The sequence below is a fragment of the Hibiscus syriacus genome, unplaced genomic scaffold, assembly GCF_006381635.1.
Source record: "Hibiscus syriacus cultivar Baekdansim isolate YM2019G1 unplaced genomic scaffold, ASM638163v2 tig00110597_pilon, whole genome shotgun sequence".
NCBI lineage: Eukaryota > Viridiplantae > Streptophyta > Magnoliopsida > Malvales > Malvaceae > Hibiscus > Hibiscus syriacus.
The window spans coordinates 8,231,432-8,250,694 of record NW_024062795.1 but is presented as its reverse complement, the minus strand read 5'-3'; the positions used below and the strand labels follow the sequence as shown (position 1 = coordinate 8,250,694).

The following is a 19,263-nucleotide window of genomic DNA, read 5'->3' as shown; positions in this document are numbered from 1 at the left end:
ACGAAAACAAAATAAATTTTCCCGAGAAAACTCACTATATTGTAAGCGTGTTTTCCCTCAGTCCAATCAATGCTCTAACTTCAAAGAAAGCTAATAAGTTCTCTATTTCAATTTTTTGTTGTACTCTTTCAGTTAAATCTCTAAGATTTTTGATGCATTTCCCATTTTCTTTACCCAAAAGAGAGAGAGAATTAGTTTCTTCAATTTTCATCTACAAACAATGCTGGTAATTTCTGCGACTGTTCTTGATTAAATTAATTTTCTACAGTTTTTCTTTGAACTTTAGATTTTTTCAATAGCTGTTGTGTATTTTACTCTCTAGTGGAAGTCCCTTTTGAGTGAAGTATAGTTTATTGGCTGTGTAAGTTCGAATCTATTCCATTTCATTTTCTTTGTTCTTTGTCTGGAATAAGAACTTTTGACTATTTTCCCCCATTCGATTGCATTAAATCCAAGTGCATGCATTTCACCCTGAAGTTCACCATCGTCATCTTCTTCGTTGAATTTTCTTTGATTTCTGTGCTTCTTACTTGTATGTGTGCGTAATAAAAAGCAACGGTTTTGATTAGCTTCAAGAAAATGGCATCAAGATCATATTCGAATCTCTTGGAGCTTGCCTCCGGTGAGTCATGTCCGGCGTCTTTAGGTCGAATAAGCCGTAGGATACCCCGGGTTATGACTGTCCCGGGGATAATTTCCGATGATGATTCATGGGAGAGTGTATGCTCGATGAATTGACATCTTCGATCTCGAAAGATCGAATTATAATGGTAGCTATCAGTTGCCTATAAGGGCACACCGAAAATCGGATACGAACGGTGCAATTAGCAATACTAGGAGTAGCAAGGGTTGGATTTTCAGTTGGGATGAGAATTCTCTTCTCCTCCAAATGAAAGATGGATTAGGAGATGATGTTGAGGTTATTTATGTTGGTTGTTTAAAGGAAGAAATTCAACCGAACGAACAAGACGTATTAGGAGTATATGCATGTGCGTATGAGCATGCATGTATACATATGAGTGATGTAAACTGTGTAAAGAACAGTTAGTTGTTAGGAGTCTGTTAGGAGTTGGTTATGCTGTTAGTGTGATTGTAACCGCCTATACTTGCTGTATAAAGAGTCTGCATAATGTGCAGCTCAAGGCACGATTGTATTGATGAATATACTTGTATTCAATTGGATAGTAACTCAATATGGTATCAGTCGCCGGTAGTTCTGGGTAATTCCTGAAGCGTTTCTCCGCTGCTAGCACAGTTCTTCCTAGTATGGATCTTGCAATTGGAGGTGCGAGGAGTTTCTCAAACAAGAAGGTTAGTATCGTCTTGGATGAGACCAACTTCTTGTTATGGAAGCAGCAGATTTTGTTAACGATCCAGAGTCATCGACTTGAACGGCTTCTAACCGGAGCTATGGTGCCTCCACCAGAAACTGTGGTAGATGATGATGGTGTGGAACGTGTCATGACAACTATGAAGAGTTTATTGCACAAGACAGTGCTGTAGCTTCATGGCTACTTTCGACTATCAGCCCTCACCTCCTTCCTCAGTTCGTGGGAACAGAGACCGCTGCAGCAGTTTGGCGAACAGTGCTGCAATTCTTTGCGAATAGGTCGACTACAGCTTTAATGAACCTGCATTACAAGCTTCACTCCTTGAAGAAGGGCGGGGATAGCATGCGTGTTTACCTTACACGTAAAGAGTGCGATGCACTTGCCTCTTGTGGGAATGCTATCTCCCATGTTGAAAATATTGTTACAATCTTGAAAGGGCTGCCTCGTGAATATCAACCATTCATGGCCATTATAACAACCATGAAAGAAACGCTGTCTTTAGATAGCATTTACAATGCTAATGGATGCTGAGTCACAACTAGCAGGTTTTGATGAACAAACTGATTTACTGCCAATCAGTGCAAATCTAGCACAAGGCAATACAAGTCGAGGACATTCCAACGGTTCCAACATCCAAGACTACAGGCCAAATCACTCTACTCATGGATCTGGTATGAGAAACCAAGGCAGGGGGCGTGGGCGAACCCGATTACAATGCCAACTCTGTGGCAAGCTTGGACACTTAGTCGATCGGTGCTGGCATCGATATGACGAGGAATTCACGTGTGTAGCAACCGATGGTTATAGTTCGATGAAAGAAGGCCCAGCGAGTTCGAGCTATAATTCTGGGAAAACTAGTTCAGGCTGTGAACACTGTTCTAAAGGATGTGTGGATGGCTCATCTTCTAGCACACAACCACAGGCGAATGTGGTTACTGGAGCAGCTGATCGATGGGTAGTGGACTCGGGAGCGACACCATGTTACTCCGGATGCGTCTAATATGATAAGCCAATCTGAATTTCTTGGGCCAGGTAAGCTACTGTTGGTAATGGAGTAGCGCTTGGTATTGATAGCGTTGGCAAAGCTGTTTTATCTTCTACTTCACGTGTATTGATGCTAAATGAACTCTTACATGTCCCACATAACCAAAAATCTTCTCTCGGTCTCTAAGCTTGCTAGGGATAATAGAGTCTTCCTTGAATTCCATGCAACGAAATGCTATGTTCGTGATGAAGAAACTGGACAAGTTTTGTTGAGTGGTGAAGAGGCAGATGGGTTATACTCCTTTGAGAAAGCATGTACAACAATCAAAGGTAATGTCAATGTAGTTGCAAAGTCCCTGCCAGTAGCTGAATTGTGGCACAAGAGGCTTGGTCATCCCTCGTTTGACACTCTCAACAAAATAGCAAAGGTTCTTGATGTTAAGATCTCTTTTGATGTAAATAAAACTTGTGCTGCCTGTCATGTAGGCAAAAGTCACAAACTGCCATTTGTGCAATTTGTTACTGAATACAACTCTCCTTTTCAACTTGTACATACTGATTTGTGGGGGCCTCCTCATATTTCTTCAAATGGTTTTCGCTACTACATATCATTTGTGATGCTTATACTCGGTATACATGGCTACCTACTTCGCACAAAATCTCAAGCTGTTATAGCATTTCAGTTGTTTCATAAAATGGTACATACACAATTTGGAGTGTCCATCAAAGCAGTCCAAAGTGATTGGGGAGGGGAATTTAGATCTTTTACTGATATTTTAGCCAAGTCTGGCGTTGTTCACAGGTTAACATGACCGCATACGTCTGAACAAATGGCAAGGTCGAAAGGAGACATCGACACATAGTTGAGCTGGCACTTGTACTGCTGTCTCAAGCCTCCATGCCCATTAAATTTTGGTCATATGCTATGACTACTGCAGTAAGTGTTATCAATAAGCTACCCAACAAAAGTTCTTCAAGGAGTTTCTCCCTTTGAGAAGTTGTATGATAAGCAACCAGATTACAGCATGCTTAAAGTCTTTGGTTGCTTATGTTTTCCCCACATTCGACCATTTCAGAGGCACAAGCTGGACTTTCGATCGCAACCCTGCACATACCTAGGTGGGAGTCCTCAACATAAAGGGTATCAATGTTTAGCTCAAGATGGTCGTACATATATCGAGGCATGTGGTGTTTGATGAATGGACATTCCCTTTTAAAGGAAAATGCAGCCCCTCAATCAATACTGATGAAAATGTGTACTGCCCCCAGGAACTTGAAATTGTCTCAAATATCAGATTGCTTCAGAATGTGCAAGGTGACAATAATCAAAATGTTAATGAATTTCTGGAAAATTCATCATCATCATATGGGGAGAATGCTAATACGCATGGAGCCTGGTCTACACATGGAGGACAATGCTGGCTTACAGGGCAGTAGTAGTGGTCACGTTGAACAGCACTCGGGGCATCTAATAATGAGGTTGGCCATACTGATGAAGAACATACTGCTGAACCTCGAAGAGGTTGGTGATGCAAGTAGCAGTGGTCAAGAAGCAGTGCAAGAATCTAGTGCACAATCTGAAACACGTCAACTACAGAATGTTCATTCAATGTTGACAAGGAGCAAATGCGGTGTTTTAAACCAAAGGCATCTCAAGTCACTTTGACAATGCAGTACCTACGAGTATAAAGGAAGCAATGGAATCTTCATAATGGAAGAATGCTGTTCAAGCTGAAGTCGATGCATTACAAAAGAATGAGACGTGGACTTGGTCAAGCTTCCGCCCGGACGAACTGCCATTGGCTGCAAGTGGTTGTTTAAGCTCAAACATAATCCTGATGGCTCAATTCTTCGATACAAAGCTCGGTTAGTGGCTAAGGATTCACACAGGTTCCTGAGCATGATTTCTACGATACCTTCAGTCCAGTGGTTAAATTCAGTACAGTGAATGTAATTCTCACTATGGGCAGTATCCAACGCGTGGGAGCTGAGACTATAGATATAAACAATGCTTTTCTCAACGGAGATCTTAAGGAGGACGTGTTTATGCAACAGCCACCTGGTTTTGAGCAGGAGTCTGATGATGGTTCTATCATGGTGTGCAAACTGCAGAAGGCGCTGTATGGTTTGAAGCAGGCACCTCGCAATTGGCACTCCAAGTTAAGAAGCATTACTAGAAATAGGGTTTCGTGTGTCACGGGCAGACTCATCATTGTTCTTTAAGGGCAGCAACAGTGATCGAATATATTTGTTAGTGTATGTATGACATACTGATCACGGGAGGGTCGTCAAATGAGATCGAAACAGTTGTTGATATGTTGCAAAACAGATTTTCCCTTAAGGACTTGGGTGCGTTAAGCTACTTCCTTGGTATTGAAGTACTAAGGACTAGCAACTCGCTTGTTCTTAGCCAAAGAAAGTTCGCTTTAGAGTTACTGGAAAAAGCTGGCATGAAGACAGCTGCTGCATGTTCTACGCCTATGACATTGGCGTGTAAATTATCTCATGAAGAAGGGGATTTGTTAGAGGATGCAAGCGAATATAGGAGCATAGTGGGCTCACTTCTTTACCTTTCTCATACTCGGCCTGATTTATCCTTGAGTGTGGGTAAAGTAGCCCAGTTTATGCATGCTCCCCGAGTGACACACCTTGCTGCGGTGAAAAGAATTCGGTACCTAGCAGGCACTGTAAACTATGGGTTACAGTTTTCTCCAGTTGACAGTAGAGTAATCTCAGCCTTTGCAGATGCTGACTGGGGTGCTAATCTGGATGATCGAAGATCGGTGTCAGGTTATGGAGTGTTCATCAACAAATGTCTTGTCGCGTGGAATTCGAAGAAGCAACGCTCAGTGTCAAGGAGCACCATGGAAGCAGAATACAAAAGTGTGGCTGATGCCACAGCTGAAGTCGCATGGATCAGCACGTTGTTAACTGATCTAGGCATACAACAAGAAGGAAAATCTGTGGTTTGGTGTGACAACACTAGTGCAGTGGCTATGAGTGCCAATCCAATATATCATGCACAATCCAAGCATGTAGAGTTGGATGTGCATTTTGTAAGAGAAAAGGTGGCTGCTGGGCATATCTGTGTCAATTATGTACCAGCTGCACATCAAGTAGCTGATGGGTTCACCAAACCCTTGTCAAAAGAAGCATTTGAAGAGTTTCGTGAGAAGGTATGTGTTGTGCAGCGATGAAGAAAGGAAGGAGAAGATGTAGGGGAATATTAGGAGTATATGCATGTGCGTATGAGCATGCATGTATACATGAGTGATGTAAACTGTGTAAAGAACAGTTAGTTGTTAGGAGTCTGTTAGGAGTTGGTTATGCTGTTAGTGTGATTGTAACCGCCTATACTTGCTGTATAAAGAGTCTGCATAATGTGCAGCTCAAGGCACGATTGTATTGATGAATATACTTGTATTCAATTGGATAGTAACTCAATAAGACGAAGTCTCGCAGGATCTTTTCGAGACCTTTAAGTGTGTGCCGACGTTTTTGCCGGCTGATATTTATAGTCGCTATTATCATGGATTCTGTAAGCAGCAACTATGACCTTTGTTTCATTATATGTTGCCTTTGTCGCTGGACCGCGGCGGTCGGTTTAACCGGTCTTTGTGGCAAGCTTATGTGTCGGTCAATAAGATTTTCGCCGATCGGATTATGGAGGTGATTAATCCGGAGGATGATTTTGTTTGGGTTCATGATTATCACCTCATGTTGTTACCAACTTTCTTGCGGAAGAGGTTCAACAGGGTTAAACTGGGGTTCTTTCTTCACAGCCCCTTCCCTTCCTCCGAGATATATAAAACATTGCCGATCAGAGAGGAACTTTTACGTGCCTTTTTAAACTCGGATTTAATCGGCTTTCATACTTTCGATTACGCGAGGCATTTTTTGTCGTGCTGTAGTCGAATGCTTGGCCTTAGCTATGAATCCAAGAGAGGGTATATAGGTCTGGAGTATTATGGAAGAACGGTTACTATCAAAATTCTCCCTGTAGGGATACACATGGGTCAGTTGCAGTCGGTTTTGAGCCTCCCCGAGACCGAAGCGAAGGTTGCAGAGCTTCCGTATGCAGTATTGTGATCAGGGCAGGATAATGTTGCTTGGGGTGGATGATATGGACATTTTCAAGGGTATTAGTTTGAAGCTGCTAGCAATGGAACAATTTCTTTCGCAGCATCCTGAGTGCCAAGGGAAGGTGGTGTTGGTTCAAATAGCTCTTCCGGCAAGAGGCCGAGGAAAAGACGTGAAAGAAGTGCAAGAGGAGACATATTCAACTGTGAAGAGAATTAACAAAACTTTCGGGAAGCCTGGTTATGATCCAGTCGTATTGATTGATGAACCTCTTAAGTTCTACGAGAGGATTGCCTATTATACCGTTGCAGAGTGTTGTTTGGTAACGGCGGTAAGGGATGGAATGAATCTCATACCGTATGAATATATAATCAGTCGGCAGGGTAATGAAAGGTTGGATATGGTTCTAGGGTTGGATCCTTCTACACCAAAGAAAAGCATGTTAGTTGTGTCTGAGTTCATTGGCTGCTCCCCATCACTTAGTGGAGCAATTCGAGTAAATCCGTGGAACATTGGTTCCGTGGCGGATGCAATGGACGGTGCCCTTGCTATGGCAGAGGCCGAAAAACAGGGGAGATATGAAAAGCATTACAGATATGTGAGTACACATCATGTTGGATACTGGGCTCGTAGTTTCGTTCAAGATCTCGAGTGGACATGTCGAGAACATGCGAGACGGGGATGTTGGGGTATTGGTTTTGGGCTAAGTTTTAGAGTTGTGGCACTTGATCCAAACTTCAAAAAGCTCTCCACGGAGCACATAGTATCGGCTTACAAGAGGACTACTACTCGGGCCATCATTCTCGATTATGATGGCACTTTAATGCCACAGCCTTCTATCGACAAGAGTCCATCATCTAAATCCATTGACATCCTAAATAGCTTATGCAGAGATACAAACAACGTGGTTTTTATCGTCAGTGCCAGAAGCCGAAAGACGCTCACCCAATGGTTTTCTGCGTGTGAGAAACTAGGAATTGCCGCCGAGCATGGGTACTTTTTTAGGTGAAGTAGACCGCCGTCTATCCTTATTTCTCCTTTTATCCTTGACGTAAGTTTGTGGTTTCCATTTGAGAGTTAAAGTTCATTGTTTCAGGGTTAAGCGTGATGCTGAGTGGAAGACGTGTGCCAGCCATAGACTCTACTTGGAAGCAGATTGCAGAACCTGTGATGCAGCAATACACGGAGACTACGGACGGGTCAAACATTGAAGATCGGGAAACCGCCCTTGTCTGGTGTTACGAGGATGCAGATTCAGATTTCGGATCATGCCAAGTTAAAGAAATTCTCAATCATCTCGAAAGTGTGCTGGCCAATGAACCTGTTACAGTAAAGAGCGGACAGAATGCTGTGGAGGTTAAACCGCAGGTTCGATCATTTCTCCCTAATGAAAGTGTACAATACTGTTTTATATTCTTATCCTAAATCGAGACATGTAAGCCGGTTTCGAATTCAACATCCCGTGTCGATGATGTCGGTTTTTGTATTCTTTGCAATCTCTATATGCAGGGTGTAAGCAAGGGTTTGGTAGCTAAGCGCCTACTTTCAACCATGCAAGAGAAGGGAATGGTACCGGATTTTGTTTTGTGCATCGGAGATGACCGATCCGATGAAGACATGTTTGAGGTAATAACCAGTTCGATAGCAAGCCCAACGATCGATCCCAGAGCCGAAGTTTTTGCATGTACCGTCGATAAAAAACCCAGCAAGGCGAAGTACTACCTCGATGACACAGTTGAAATTGTTAGGTTGATGCAAGGTCTGGCTTCCGTTTCCGATCAAATGCTGCTTTCGCCGTTGGCTTAGCAAATGCAAATGAATGTGCACCACGTCCTACTGAGCCGATCTTAGTGTTTTTTTGTGCGTTTAGGATATCGAACACCATTGTTGATTCCAGAGAAAGCTCCGTTAAGCTGTCGCCGCTATTTTTTTGCCGTTGTTCCCTAACGTTATTGTAGTTCTGAACTGAAGTCTATTTCCCATCGGTTTGACAATATTTAGTGCGTAGCGTAAACGTGTTTTTGTTGGAATTATTACATGTGGAGCCGCCATTGATTGTTCTTCCCATGCATGTGGAGGGGTTTTCATAAAGGACGTCGGCAACTGAGTCGTTGAAATTCACCGTTCAGAACGTGTCTGAAAAGTCACATCAAACAGTTCCAATGTGAACATCACAAAATATTTTATATATTATATTAATTTCCAATCAAAGATTTATTAATTTCAATAAAAATATTTATAATATATATATACGAAGTTGGTATTTTAAAATCTAATAAATATAGTTTTCATACTCGAGGATTGGTTAGGTAGTGTGAATTTATATAATTTATACAAGGCGTGCACATTCTAATTCATTCACTCTAGTGATATAAAGAATAAATGAGATTTAAATTAATAAATTAACATTTAATATTATTTTAAAATTAATCACAAGATTTTAAAAGATTGATACGGTAGGTATACTAAAAATTTTACATTTGAAATACATTTTTTTATATAAACATTTGTTAAATACTTTGGATATGATTAAAATGAATAAATACTTTTTAAAATAATAAATGTAAAAATTTGTATTTTTTTCGTTTGTCTTGAATATTAGGTTTGGGTTGTAATAGGCACGACTGTTATATGTGTTCTCATTTAGTATTTATTTTAATTTAATTTTTTAAAATTATTTTAATTTAAACTTAAATATATTGTGATTATTAATTTTTCATATAATTTAAATTCCGTACTTTAATGATATCTTATGTCTTTATCAATTTAAATTAAAATCAAATTAAAATTTTATCCTCCATAATTTAAAATTAAATACTTAATAAATATATTATTTTGAGTTAAGATAATTTACCCTTTTAATATTTGATCTTAACTTTGCTCTTATCATTTTTCATTCGTTCTTTCCCTAGATTTTACCATATATATTTTTTGTGTTTTTATTCATATTTGATTTATATATTTTTTTGTTTATTTAGTCCACCTTTTCGCAAAAAATAATTACTTTTTTATATATTATTGTACGACATTCTTTGTATGTTCTTATAATACATCTTTGTTTTTTTTTTTTCAGATTGAATCTGACATAGTTATTTAATTGGTATTTATTTAATTATCTTATTGAACTATCTTTAGTTTGGACATTTTAATTAGTTCGCTCATATGGATGATATTTATCCTTCGTTTATTGTCTCTATTATTTTTTATGAACTGTTTACTTATTTTTTTAACTACTTTATATGGTATTATTTTAATTATTTATTAATTTGTGCTCTTTGATAGTTTTAAAGTAAATAGTTTATTCTATTTTAATTTTTATTATATTATATCTTTATGGGAAGAGTACACAAATGATTCCCTGATTATAGAGCGTTATCTTGTTGAGTTCATCAACAATTAAAAGTTATAAAATGAACCTCTGAGACTGACTATATATAAGGTGTTACTTTGTTGAGTCCCTCAATTATTAAAAGTTATAAAATGGTCATCTCACTATTCATATGTTTCAAACTCGTCCTTTTCCATAAAAAAATTAACGATTATCTGAGTTGGACGTTAACCTAATGATTGAGATGTGATAAAATATTATCTCATAATCTCAAACGACTATCATGTCTCAGTCAATAGGTTAATATACAACTTAGACAATCATTGTTTTTTAACAGAAAAGGACGAGTTTGGAACATAATGAATAGTTGAGTGATCATTTGTAACTTTTAATAGTCGAGGGACTCAACAAAGTAACACCTTATAGTCGGAGGATCATTTTATAACTTTTAATAGACAAATGACTCAATAAAGTATTATCCTATAGTCGGGGACCGTTGATGTACTTTACTCTATTTTTATTTAAGACTTAATATGAAAATTAGTGCCCAAACTATATCTAAAGTTAACTTTAGGTGTCTAAAGATTTTTTTTGTTAAAAAGAGGTGTCTACATTTCTAATGTTGCACTTTTAGGTGCCTAGATCGTTAACACCGTTAAATTCGACCGTTAAGTGACATATATTAGGTATATAAAATTTCAAAAAATTTAAATAGAATTTTTAAATTTTTATAAACTTGTACGTGTCACTTAACGGCCGAATTTAATGGCATACAACTAAAAATATAACATAGAAACGTTAGACACATATTTTTAACAAAAAATTCTTTTAGCACTTAAAATTATCTTTTAGCTACAGTTTAGGCTAGCTTTTATTTAATTAATAAAATTAACTGTTATTATTGGTTAAAAAAATAACAAATACTTTAGAATTGTTTTATATTAAATGTAATTAGTGTGAAAAGGTAATAATATATTAAAACATCAATATTGTTTAAGGAAGAAAATCCAAAAACAGATTACGAAAAGGAGAAGTAAAAGAATAATAATAAATAATAATAAAATATGGTCAAAGTTGAGCTCAGAAACCAGAAATTGAAACGTAAGAAAGAAGACGAAACTTCGTTTAGTCACCAATTAGAATCATACGATTTTCAAACCTTTCTCACCCAAAAATTTATACCCAGTATTACTAAGCAATCCTATTAAATAACCCAAAATTTCTTTCCTTTCAAATTTCTCAGAAAGAAAATAGAGTGGGAAACGAAGCGAGATGAACAGCCATGGAATAGTGGAGAAGGCTCTTAGCAGCTTGGGGAAAGGATTCGATTTAACAATGAATTTCCGACTCAAGTACTGCAAGGGAAAGGAACGGTTGATTTTACTAGATGAAACCGAGAAACGAGAGATGTCCATACCCGGATTCGATTCAATCAAAGACGTCCCGATCGATATCAAATGCGATAAAGGCGATCGTACTCGTTACCAATCCGATATTCTCGATTTCAATCAGGTAACAATATCCCATTTCCATTTTATCTTGATTTATGAACAAAAATCGATAAAATTCATATGATTGGGGTGTGTGTATGTAAGATGGTGGAGATTTTCAACCAGAAATGTAACATCACTGGGAAAATTCCGTCGGGGCGATTCAATTCGATGTTTGGTTTTCAAAGCGGTTCATGGGCGAAAGATGCGGCGAATACCAAATGCTTGGGACTTGATGGATATTATATCACGTTGTTCAATCTTCATATTCATCGTTCTCCTCTCCTCCTATCTGATGAAGTTCTCAACGATGTTCCTTCTACTTGGGATCCTTATGCCCTAGCAAGGTACGTACTTATTCCTCTTTCATTAAAATATTTTAAAACAAAATTCTCTTGACTGTGTCACTCATTGGTTAATTTGTAGTCAAATTACTGTTTATTTTGTCGACTGAATAGTGGAGTAATAAAAAGGATTTTACTATATTAGAGGTCACTGAATAATGATTATGTAATTGTTTTGGTAATTGAATTTTAGAAGTTATATAATGATCATTAAATTTATTGAACTTGTAAAATAATCATTAAATTTTACCAAACTATTACAAAATGATCGGTACATTCCATCGAACTGTTAAAAATTATCATTAAATTTATCTAACTTTTTAAAGGCTTTATAATATTGTAGTGATCATTCTGTATCACTTTGATAAATTTAAAGACCATTTTGTAACTTTTGAAAGTGTAATGACTAAAATGATCATTTCAACATAGTTCAATGACCTTTTGTGTACTTTAACCTAAAAATTCTTATTAAATTTTTTTGTTAACACTAATCTCGAATTCCATTGGTTAACATCAATCATAATAAAGAGTTAATTTGCTACACATCCCCAAACTATGACTCACAATTTAATTAGTCATTAAACTTTTAAGCGTTCAAAATTCATCCCCAAATTATGATCATCATTTTATATTGGTCCACAAACTTTTGAATGTTTCAATTTCATCCCCAAATTTATGAACTTTCTAATAGCATCACCAAAATATTCAAAAATTTGGAGACCAATTTAGAATGAGAGTCATAATTTGAAGATAAAATTAAAATATTCAAAAAATTAAGAATCAATTTAATATGAAAGTCATAATTTAGAGATATGCAATCAACCCAAAAAATAGTAGAAGTGTTGCTTCTTCTTTTTTTTTTTCTTTCGATTTATTGTCTTTTTGACCTTTTCTTTCATGTTCATTTCCATTATTTGTACGGTCAAATTGGAATTTGTGTTAAAAGATGGCATTTTAGCTTCTTGTCTGGCAAGAAAAACAGTTGGCTTTTTGTGTATGGTCAGCAAAACCAGCAGTATTCAAGTCCCATCATATTAAACCGTTCATATACAAATATGAAAAAATGTCAAAATCTTCTGCCATTTCAAATTACAAAAATAAATTAATCATTTTCCATTGATAAAGCTAAAGAATTCATAGATGTCTGGTTAAGTACCTTTCTTTCTTTGCAATTATACATTGGATAGCATTTGGCTCACAATTGAAAGTTAGACCATTTAATTTAGGTTAGCAAAAGGGCAGAAATGTCAACAGATATTTTTATTAATTAAAAAACTCAATCATGAAACCGTCAAAGAAATTGATTAAACTTATTAAAATTTGGTTTAAATAACGTTAGTAAATTTTCCAGCAATATTTTTCATGTTTCGACCGTTTCTTGCATTGAATAATAGTAGTTTTCTTGGTGGAGGTAGTTGGTATAGAAAGACTATGACCAATAATATATTACTTGATCAATGCTCATGCATGTAAATCCAAAAACTGGTAAACTTTTTGGCAGATTCATTGAGAAATACGGGACTCACGTCATTTTGGGGTTAAGCATTGGTGGCCACGATGTGATTTTGGTCAGGCAAGACAAATCTTCCAATCTGGAATCCTCATTGCTCAAAAACATCTCTACGATCTTGGTGACCAAGTCTTTACAGGCTACTGCAGTTTTACCCCAAAAACCAAAGATCAAAAGCAAAAGGTTATCATATATATACATTCATTCCTTTAGATAAATGTTATAATAATTACATAAAGGTTTCTCAATTCTCTGTGTTTGTTCCCTTTCTATTTATGCTCTGTATTCAGGTACCAGAAGCATTCAGCATCTTTGATCAACAACCTGTTACTTTCAATGGCTACCTCTTCATCAATGCCAAAAATGTAGGTCTCTTTGGAATTTCTATTTTGAATTTTTTTTCCTGTTATTATCATCGAATATGTGTCAGAGTATATGTTTGATACATGCATGTTTAGGTTTTTTTTCCCCTCAAACTTTTCACTTGTTCCGGAAATGAAGGGTAGAGAATCATGTAGGCTATTAGAGTGCTTGAATACTAATATTAGGTTTGCTAAATGCTACAAAAAGGCATTACAGTAAGGTTTCGAATTAAAGGTTTTGGATTTTTGCAGGGAATCACTGTTATATGTTCAAAGAAAGGAGGGGATCCAGAAGCTAACAGCCATTGTGAGTGGCTTCCAACAGTTGCAGGAAAGCCAGATGCCATTCATTTTAGCTTCATTCCAATCACTTCTCTCCTAAAAATGTTCCAGGCAAAGGTTTCCTGTCACATGCCATCAATTTATACCTTCGATGTAAGTTTTAATATGCAATATATATCTAAGCATATGAAAACACTCATAAACATGGCTATATATAACCCAAAACTAATATAATTGCAGACAAGCCTCCTATAGCCGATCTGCCGTACTTTCTTGACTTCCAAGGACAAAAGATTTGGGCTCCCATTCACAATGACCTCCCTTTAGGTCCTTCAACAAATAGGGCTTCTTCTTCACCAGCTCTTCACTTCAACTTAATGGGTCCTAAGCTTTATGTAAATACTTCTCAGGTACATCAAATCTCTACCTTTCTTACTTCACAAAGTCCACTAATTGGTGCTGATGATTAATGCCAAATATGCCAGTGTGCTAACAAATCTCAATCTAAATTTTTTTCATGTTTCAAACCCTAGATAATAGTGCTAACAAAGTGTTAGCTCATATGATATATCAGGTCACAGTAGGGATGAGACCAGTCACTGGAATGCGCTTATTTCTTGAAGGCATGAAATGCAATAGGTATATCTATTTATGAAACTTACTTTGGTGAGTGATTAAATAACTTCATTTTTTCTAGTAAAATTCTGGGTTTTTCTTTAAAACTTTCAACTTAATCCCAGGCTGGCTATTCATCTTCAACACCTATCGACTCAACCGAAATCGTTTGAACACATGGAGGACAACACACAATACTGGCAAGCATCTGAAGATACATCCAACAACATTCGATTCTTCGAAGCCATCCACCGCAAAAAGTTCTCTCACGTATGCACGGCTCCGATCAAATATAACCCACAATGGAGCACCGACGGCAAAGATGCTGCCTTCATCGTCACCGGCGCTCAACTTCAAGTTAAAAAGCACGATTCCAAGAGTGTTCTTCATCTTAGACTGTTGTTTTCTAAGGTCTCTGATTGTTTCGTAGTTCAATCAAGATGGGCACATGCTGCCTCTGGGTATTCACAGAGGTCGTCTGGTTTGCTTTCAGCTATCAGTCAGTCCTTAACGGGAAACCCCGTTAAAGAAAAGGAGGTGGCGGCTGTTGTGGTGGATTCCGCCGTGTACCCGACCGGACCGCCGGTGCCTGTTCAAACACCAAAGCTGTTGAAGTTTGTGGAAACTTCGCAGTTGTGCAAGGGACCTCAAGATAGTCCGGGGTATTGGTTGGTTACGGGTGCTAGGCTGCAATTGGAGAAAGGAAAAATAAGTCTACATGTAAAGTTTTCTTTGGTTAATATTTGTTGAAGAAAATAGAATTAGTAACTGGCGATTAAATTTGATACAGAAATTTGTATTTCAGTTTTATTATTTTTCATTTATATTTTTTTGGGGGAAAGCCTCACTTTGTTTAAACGTGAAAGTTTTTGTGTAATTTCTTGTAAAATGTAACATATGAAATTGTATAAATAATTTTAATTGAACTTATTAATTATATATGTATATTTCTTAAAATAGAATATACACAATAGAATTACATCTTTATAAGTGAAGATTCTAATCCCTTTATATTATCACAAGTTACATAAAAATTATCGGTTGAGAATTTTGAAAATTAATGTTTTCATCAAAAAAAAAATAACATTTAACACTGTTAATCAATCAACAATCGCATTCCCTTCCTGGTAAATATGTTGTACAGGGATAATTCATGATTTTAACAGACGTAGGACTCTCAAATGAATTTGGTTTAAAATTGTGCCTTTTAAGTGCACGAACTACAACAAGATTATCAAGCTCCAAAATTATATATCTTACGAAACTACATATCTCTAGCTTTATTCGGTCCATAAAAAATATCCCACAATTCTGCCTGAACAATACACGATCATGCATTCATATCTAAACAATTAATTACTATTAGAGTCAAGAAGAATTGTCCTTGGAGAAGCTAACCCCTTCCTCGTATTTCTTGTCTCATCATTCATCCATGTTTCGACTTAGACCACACAATCATCCTTATAACATGTGTGCTAGCTCTTAATTCTTGCATTTTAAATTTACGAGTCATCTTAATCTTCAAATACAGTCTATCCTCTTTTCTACAATATCTTTTTGTTTAATATAGAATTTTTATAATATCTAATTCATAAAAATGTATTTTTAAAATACAATTTTATTTCAAATATAGGCACAATTCAAAGCTTTTGCCAGATATATCATGTTATGCATGTTCTATCAAAATCTGGATCCGATCCTCGAACATGTTAAAAACTTAACCCAAAACCCGATTTTGAAAGCAGATAATATTACAATTTGACCAAAATAAACCCCGAAGGGTCGGAGACGGATCAACACTGTGAATCACGTTGTGCATGTTGTCCAGGTCAACCCTACGTGATTTTATTAAAAGACTGTACCTATATAGCCTTCAAACACAAAGCCCGAGAGAATTTAGAAAATTAAAAACAATTAATTAATGGTAATTGCTGTCCTTGTCGTGTCTCCCTTTAAGAAATCAAGCGGGACTTTTAGCAGACAAAAAGAAGGATATTTCCCGATCTCCAATACTAACCCTAATGGTTTCCCACCCAGGGTTTCCAGCTCAGTTGAGTTGCCTCGTTTTTCGCCATTCTTTCCCACCTTTTTTAACACTAATATTTCAGTTTCGTCGGCAATTCTTTTTCTTTTGATTATCCTCGTCTATATATATGTAGCTGTTAGGGTATACCTGCAACATCTACTCTATATTCTACTCATTATCTCCAACTCCATTTTCTCCTATCACAGGCCATATGGCTATAGGCATATAGCCTGTGTTTTTCTTGTTACCAATAATATTTTGTTTATACGATGTTAACATGTTTCAAGAGATATTCTGCACTCTGCACTGTTGCATTGCCATTGATTTGTTCAACCTTATGCAAAGACGAAACTAGAATGACTCCCGAGGCTAAAGTGTTTAACTTCAATATTAATAAAGATTTGAACCTTATTTGAATAGAATAACGATAATTATGATTTGATTTATTTAATTTTAAATTGATAAAAATATGAAATATAATTAAATAAATAAAATGTAGACAGAGCATTCTTCAATATGAACTCATACTTTCAATAAGAAATTAATAGAAATAGTTATGTATTATATATTCAGATCGAGAGTCTCTGTATCATTACTAATCGTATCTATCTATTTATTCCTCAGTTAAGTGACGAGGATCCCGAGGATCTTATTGTTCCTTGAACAAGATTTCAAAATTGAGTAATATAAATGAAAAAATAGTAAGAGTTGAAATTGGTTTTTTGAAATAGAGTTCAATCTAATTTAACTCAAAACTTAATCAAAACTTTTGTAATTAATGAACCTCACATGATTTTAGATAAAAAATAATCGAATTTAATTATTTTGTATTAGATGAGATAAGATAAAATAATAAAAATAGTAAAGTTTATTACCTATACCCTTATTAAATGGGTTTTCCACTACAATAAGGGGTGGCACTAGAGAGAGATAAGCATCTCGCCTCTTCCTTCATAACACTAGTCATTAGTGGTTAATAAAACCATCATTTAAACTCCCTTAACATAAATCTATAACCACGAGGGTTGATAAATGATTTTAGCAACCAGTAAGAATCAATATTTGTGAAAGTTATGACCCTAATATATATATATATATAGCTATGTACGTAGCTTAGAGGTGGCTAGCTAGGGTTGATATATAGGATCGTTTATTAAAATGTTGGTGAACAGTTGGCCATATTCTAGAAGAACATGGCAGTAGTTTAATGAGATTGGTCACCACATAAATTATTGCAAAAGATGTTAATTAATTGACTTCACTAATGCATGCCTCATCAAAAGTTTGAACGCTAAATTTATAGATTTATTTATTTTTTGTCAAGTGGATGCTTTCATTTAGAATCTTTTGTACTGTAGACACATGTTTTTGTCCGGATTTAAAAATTATTATTAATTATATTATTATTATTATTATTTTTTATTTAATTTACATATTACATATGTTGCAGGCCCAATTCCCAAGCTCACTACAACAGAACCCATATTACATTACAAGCCAACCCAGATGACCCATAATCTCAAGTTCAGGTTAACCCGACCCAGTACCAGGCCCAAACAACTGACCCAACACAGCTAGGGTTTCATCCTATCTCCCAGCCGCCTCCAACACTAGTCGTCAGATCTGGAGAAAGATCAACGACCTAGATCATCCTATTTTAGGGTTTTAAACCCTAAAAGTATCACCAGCTGCCACCGACCAGAAGGTGTACCGTCCATCGTCGGCACGTGTGGTGCACACGCCCATCGTTTCAACTCCTAGACGCGTGTGCACCCCATCATTAGCCTCCTTAGCCGCGTGAACCGCCGTCATCGTCTTCAACGTACTCCGAACAGTACCCAAATCAAACACCAAATCAGAAAAATCAGTAAAAAAATAAAACCCATTTTTAAATGGTATTAAATCTCGAAAATTGGGATTTTCTAACAACCCAGTCAAAATATGATGGTTCCCTATCCTAGAGGTAATCACCATCTCACCTAAACGAAGAATAAAGAAACCAAAGGCAACCATTTTCAAGATAATAGCATTCGGTGAGAAAAATCCAGAGAAGAAAAAAAGAGATCGAACAAAAAAACCATATAAAAGAAAGAAACCAGAAATTTTACCCTTCATCAAATCGAAGGCCCACCAGAGTAAGGAGAGTTTGCCACCGAAGGTAAAACCCTCTCGTTCTTAGGTTTGTGGGTTTTAGGGTGATTCATGTTTTTGGGTAGGGGTTGGTTTTCAGAAAATGAATGAGAGAGGTGAGGTCAAGGATGGTTTCGAGTCTGTTTTCAAGGCCATCGTCGTCGCCTCACGATGGGCGTGGTTATTTATGGGTTTCCTCGCGGCGGAGGATTGAGAAAAGGGAGGAGAGTTGAGAGAATAATTTTTTCCCTCTCTCTTTGGGCTTAAGAGAAGCATATCAAATGAGAGTGTTGGGCCATTTTGGCCGTGTTTTTGATATATATATGTAGGGGCTAAAACGACGTCGGGGGAGGGGGTTTCAACATATTTTCGCGCATGGGCTAATAGCATTTTAGGCTCCTGGATGTTTATATCACTCTATATTGGCCATTAATCATAGTTTTGTATTATTATTTTTCAAGCATTTAATTTCTTACATTTACATTTAAGTCACTAGTATATTTATTATGCAATGTTTGTTAATTCAAATTTGGCCATGTGTTTTTTAATTCTTTTGTTTTAGTCACCATTTAATATAAATACATTTAGGTATAATTATTATTTGCCCTTTTATGTTTCTGGTGTGTTTCATTTCAGTCCTAAATGTTATTTATGGGTATTTTAGTTTCTAGCACCTATATTATTTAATTTATGTGATATTGGCTCTGGTTTATTGGTAATTATTGTTTAGCCTGTCAAGTTATTATTAGTGCTATTTTGGTCACTTATTTATGTGCACATT

The 19,263-nt window shown here is 36.5% G+C and overlaps 1 protein-coding gene and 1 pseudogene across 1 annotated transcript; both read left to right on the top strand.

The window, feature by feature from the left end:
• Positions 1-183: 183 nt before the first annotated feature.
• On the top strand, positions 184-8,219 carry LOC120134532 (annotated as a pseudogene).
• A 2,563-nt stretch (positions 8,220-10,782) lies between these two features.
• Positions 10,783-15,152, top strand: LOC120134526 (MACPF domain-containing protein At1g14780-like). The gene is given in 10 exon segments (XM_039150952.1): positions 10,783-11,235; positions 11,319-11,560; positions 13,059-13,168; positions 13,171-13,250; positions 13,358-13,432; positions 13,682-13,811; positions 13,814-13,864; positions 13,952-14,121; positions 14,286-14,350; positions 14,452-15,152. Coding segments are annotated over 10 exon segments (1,788 nt in total). The 5' UTR covers positions 10,783-10,995; the 3' UTR covers positions 15,077-15,152.
• The last annotated feature ends 4,111 nt before the right edge of the window (positions 15,153-19,263 follow it).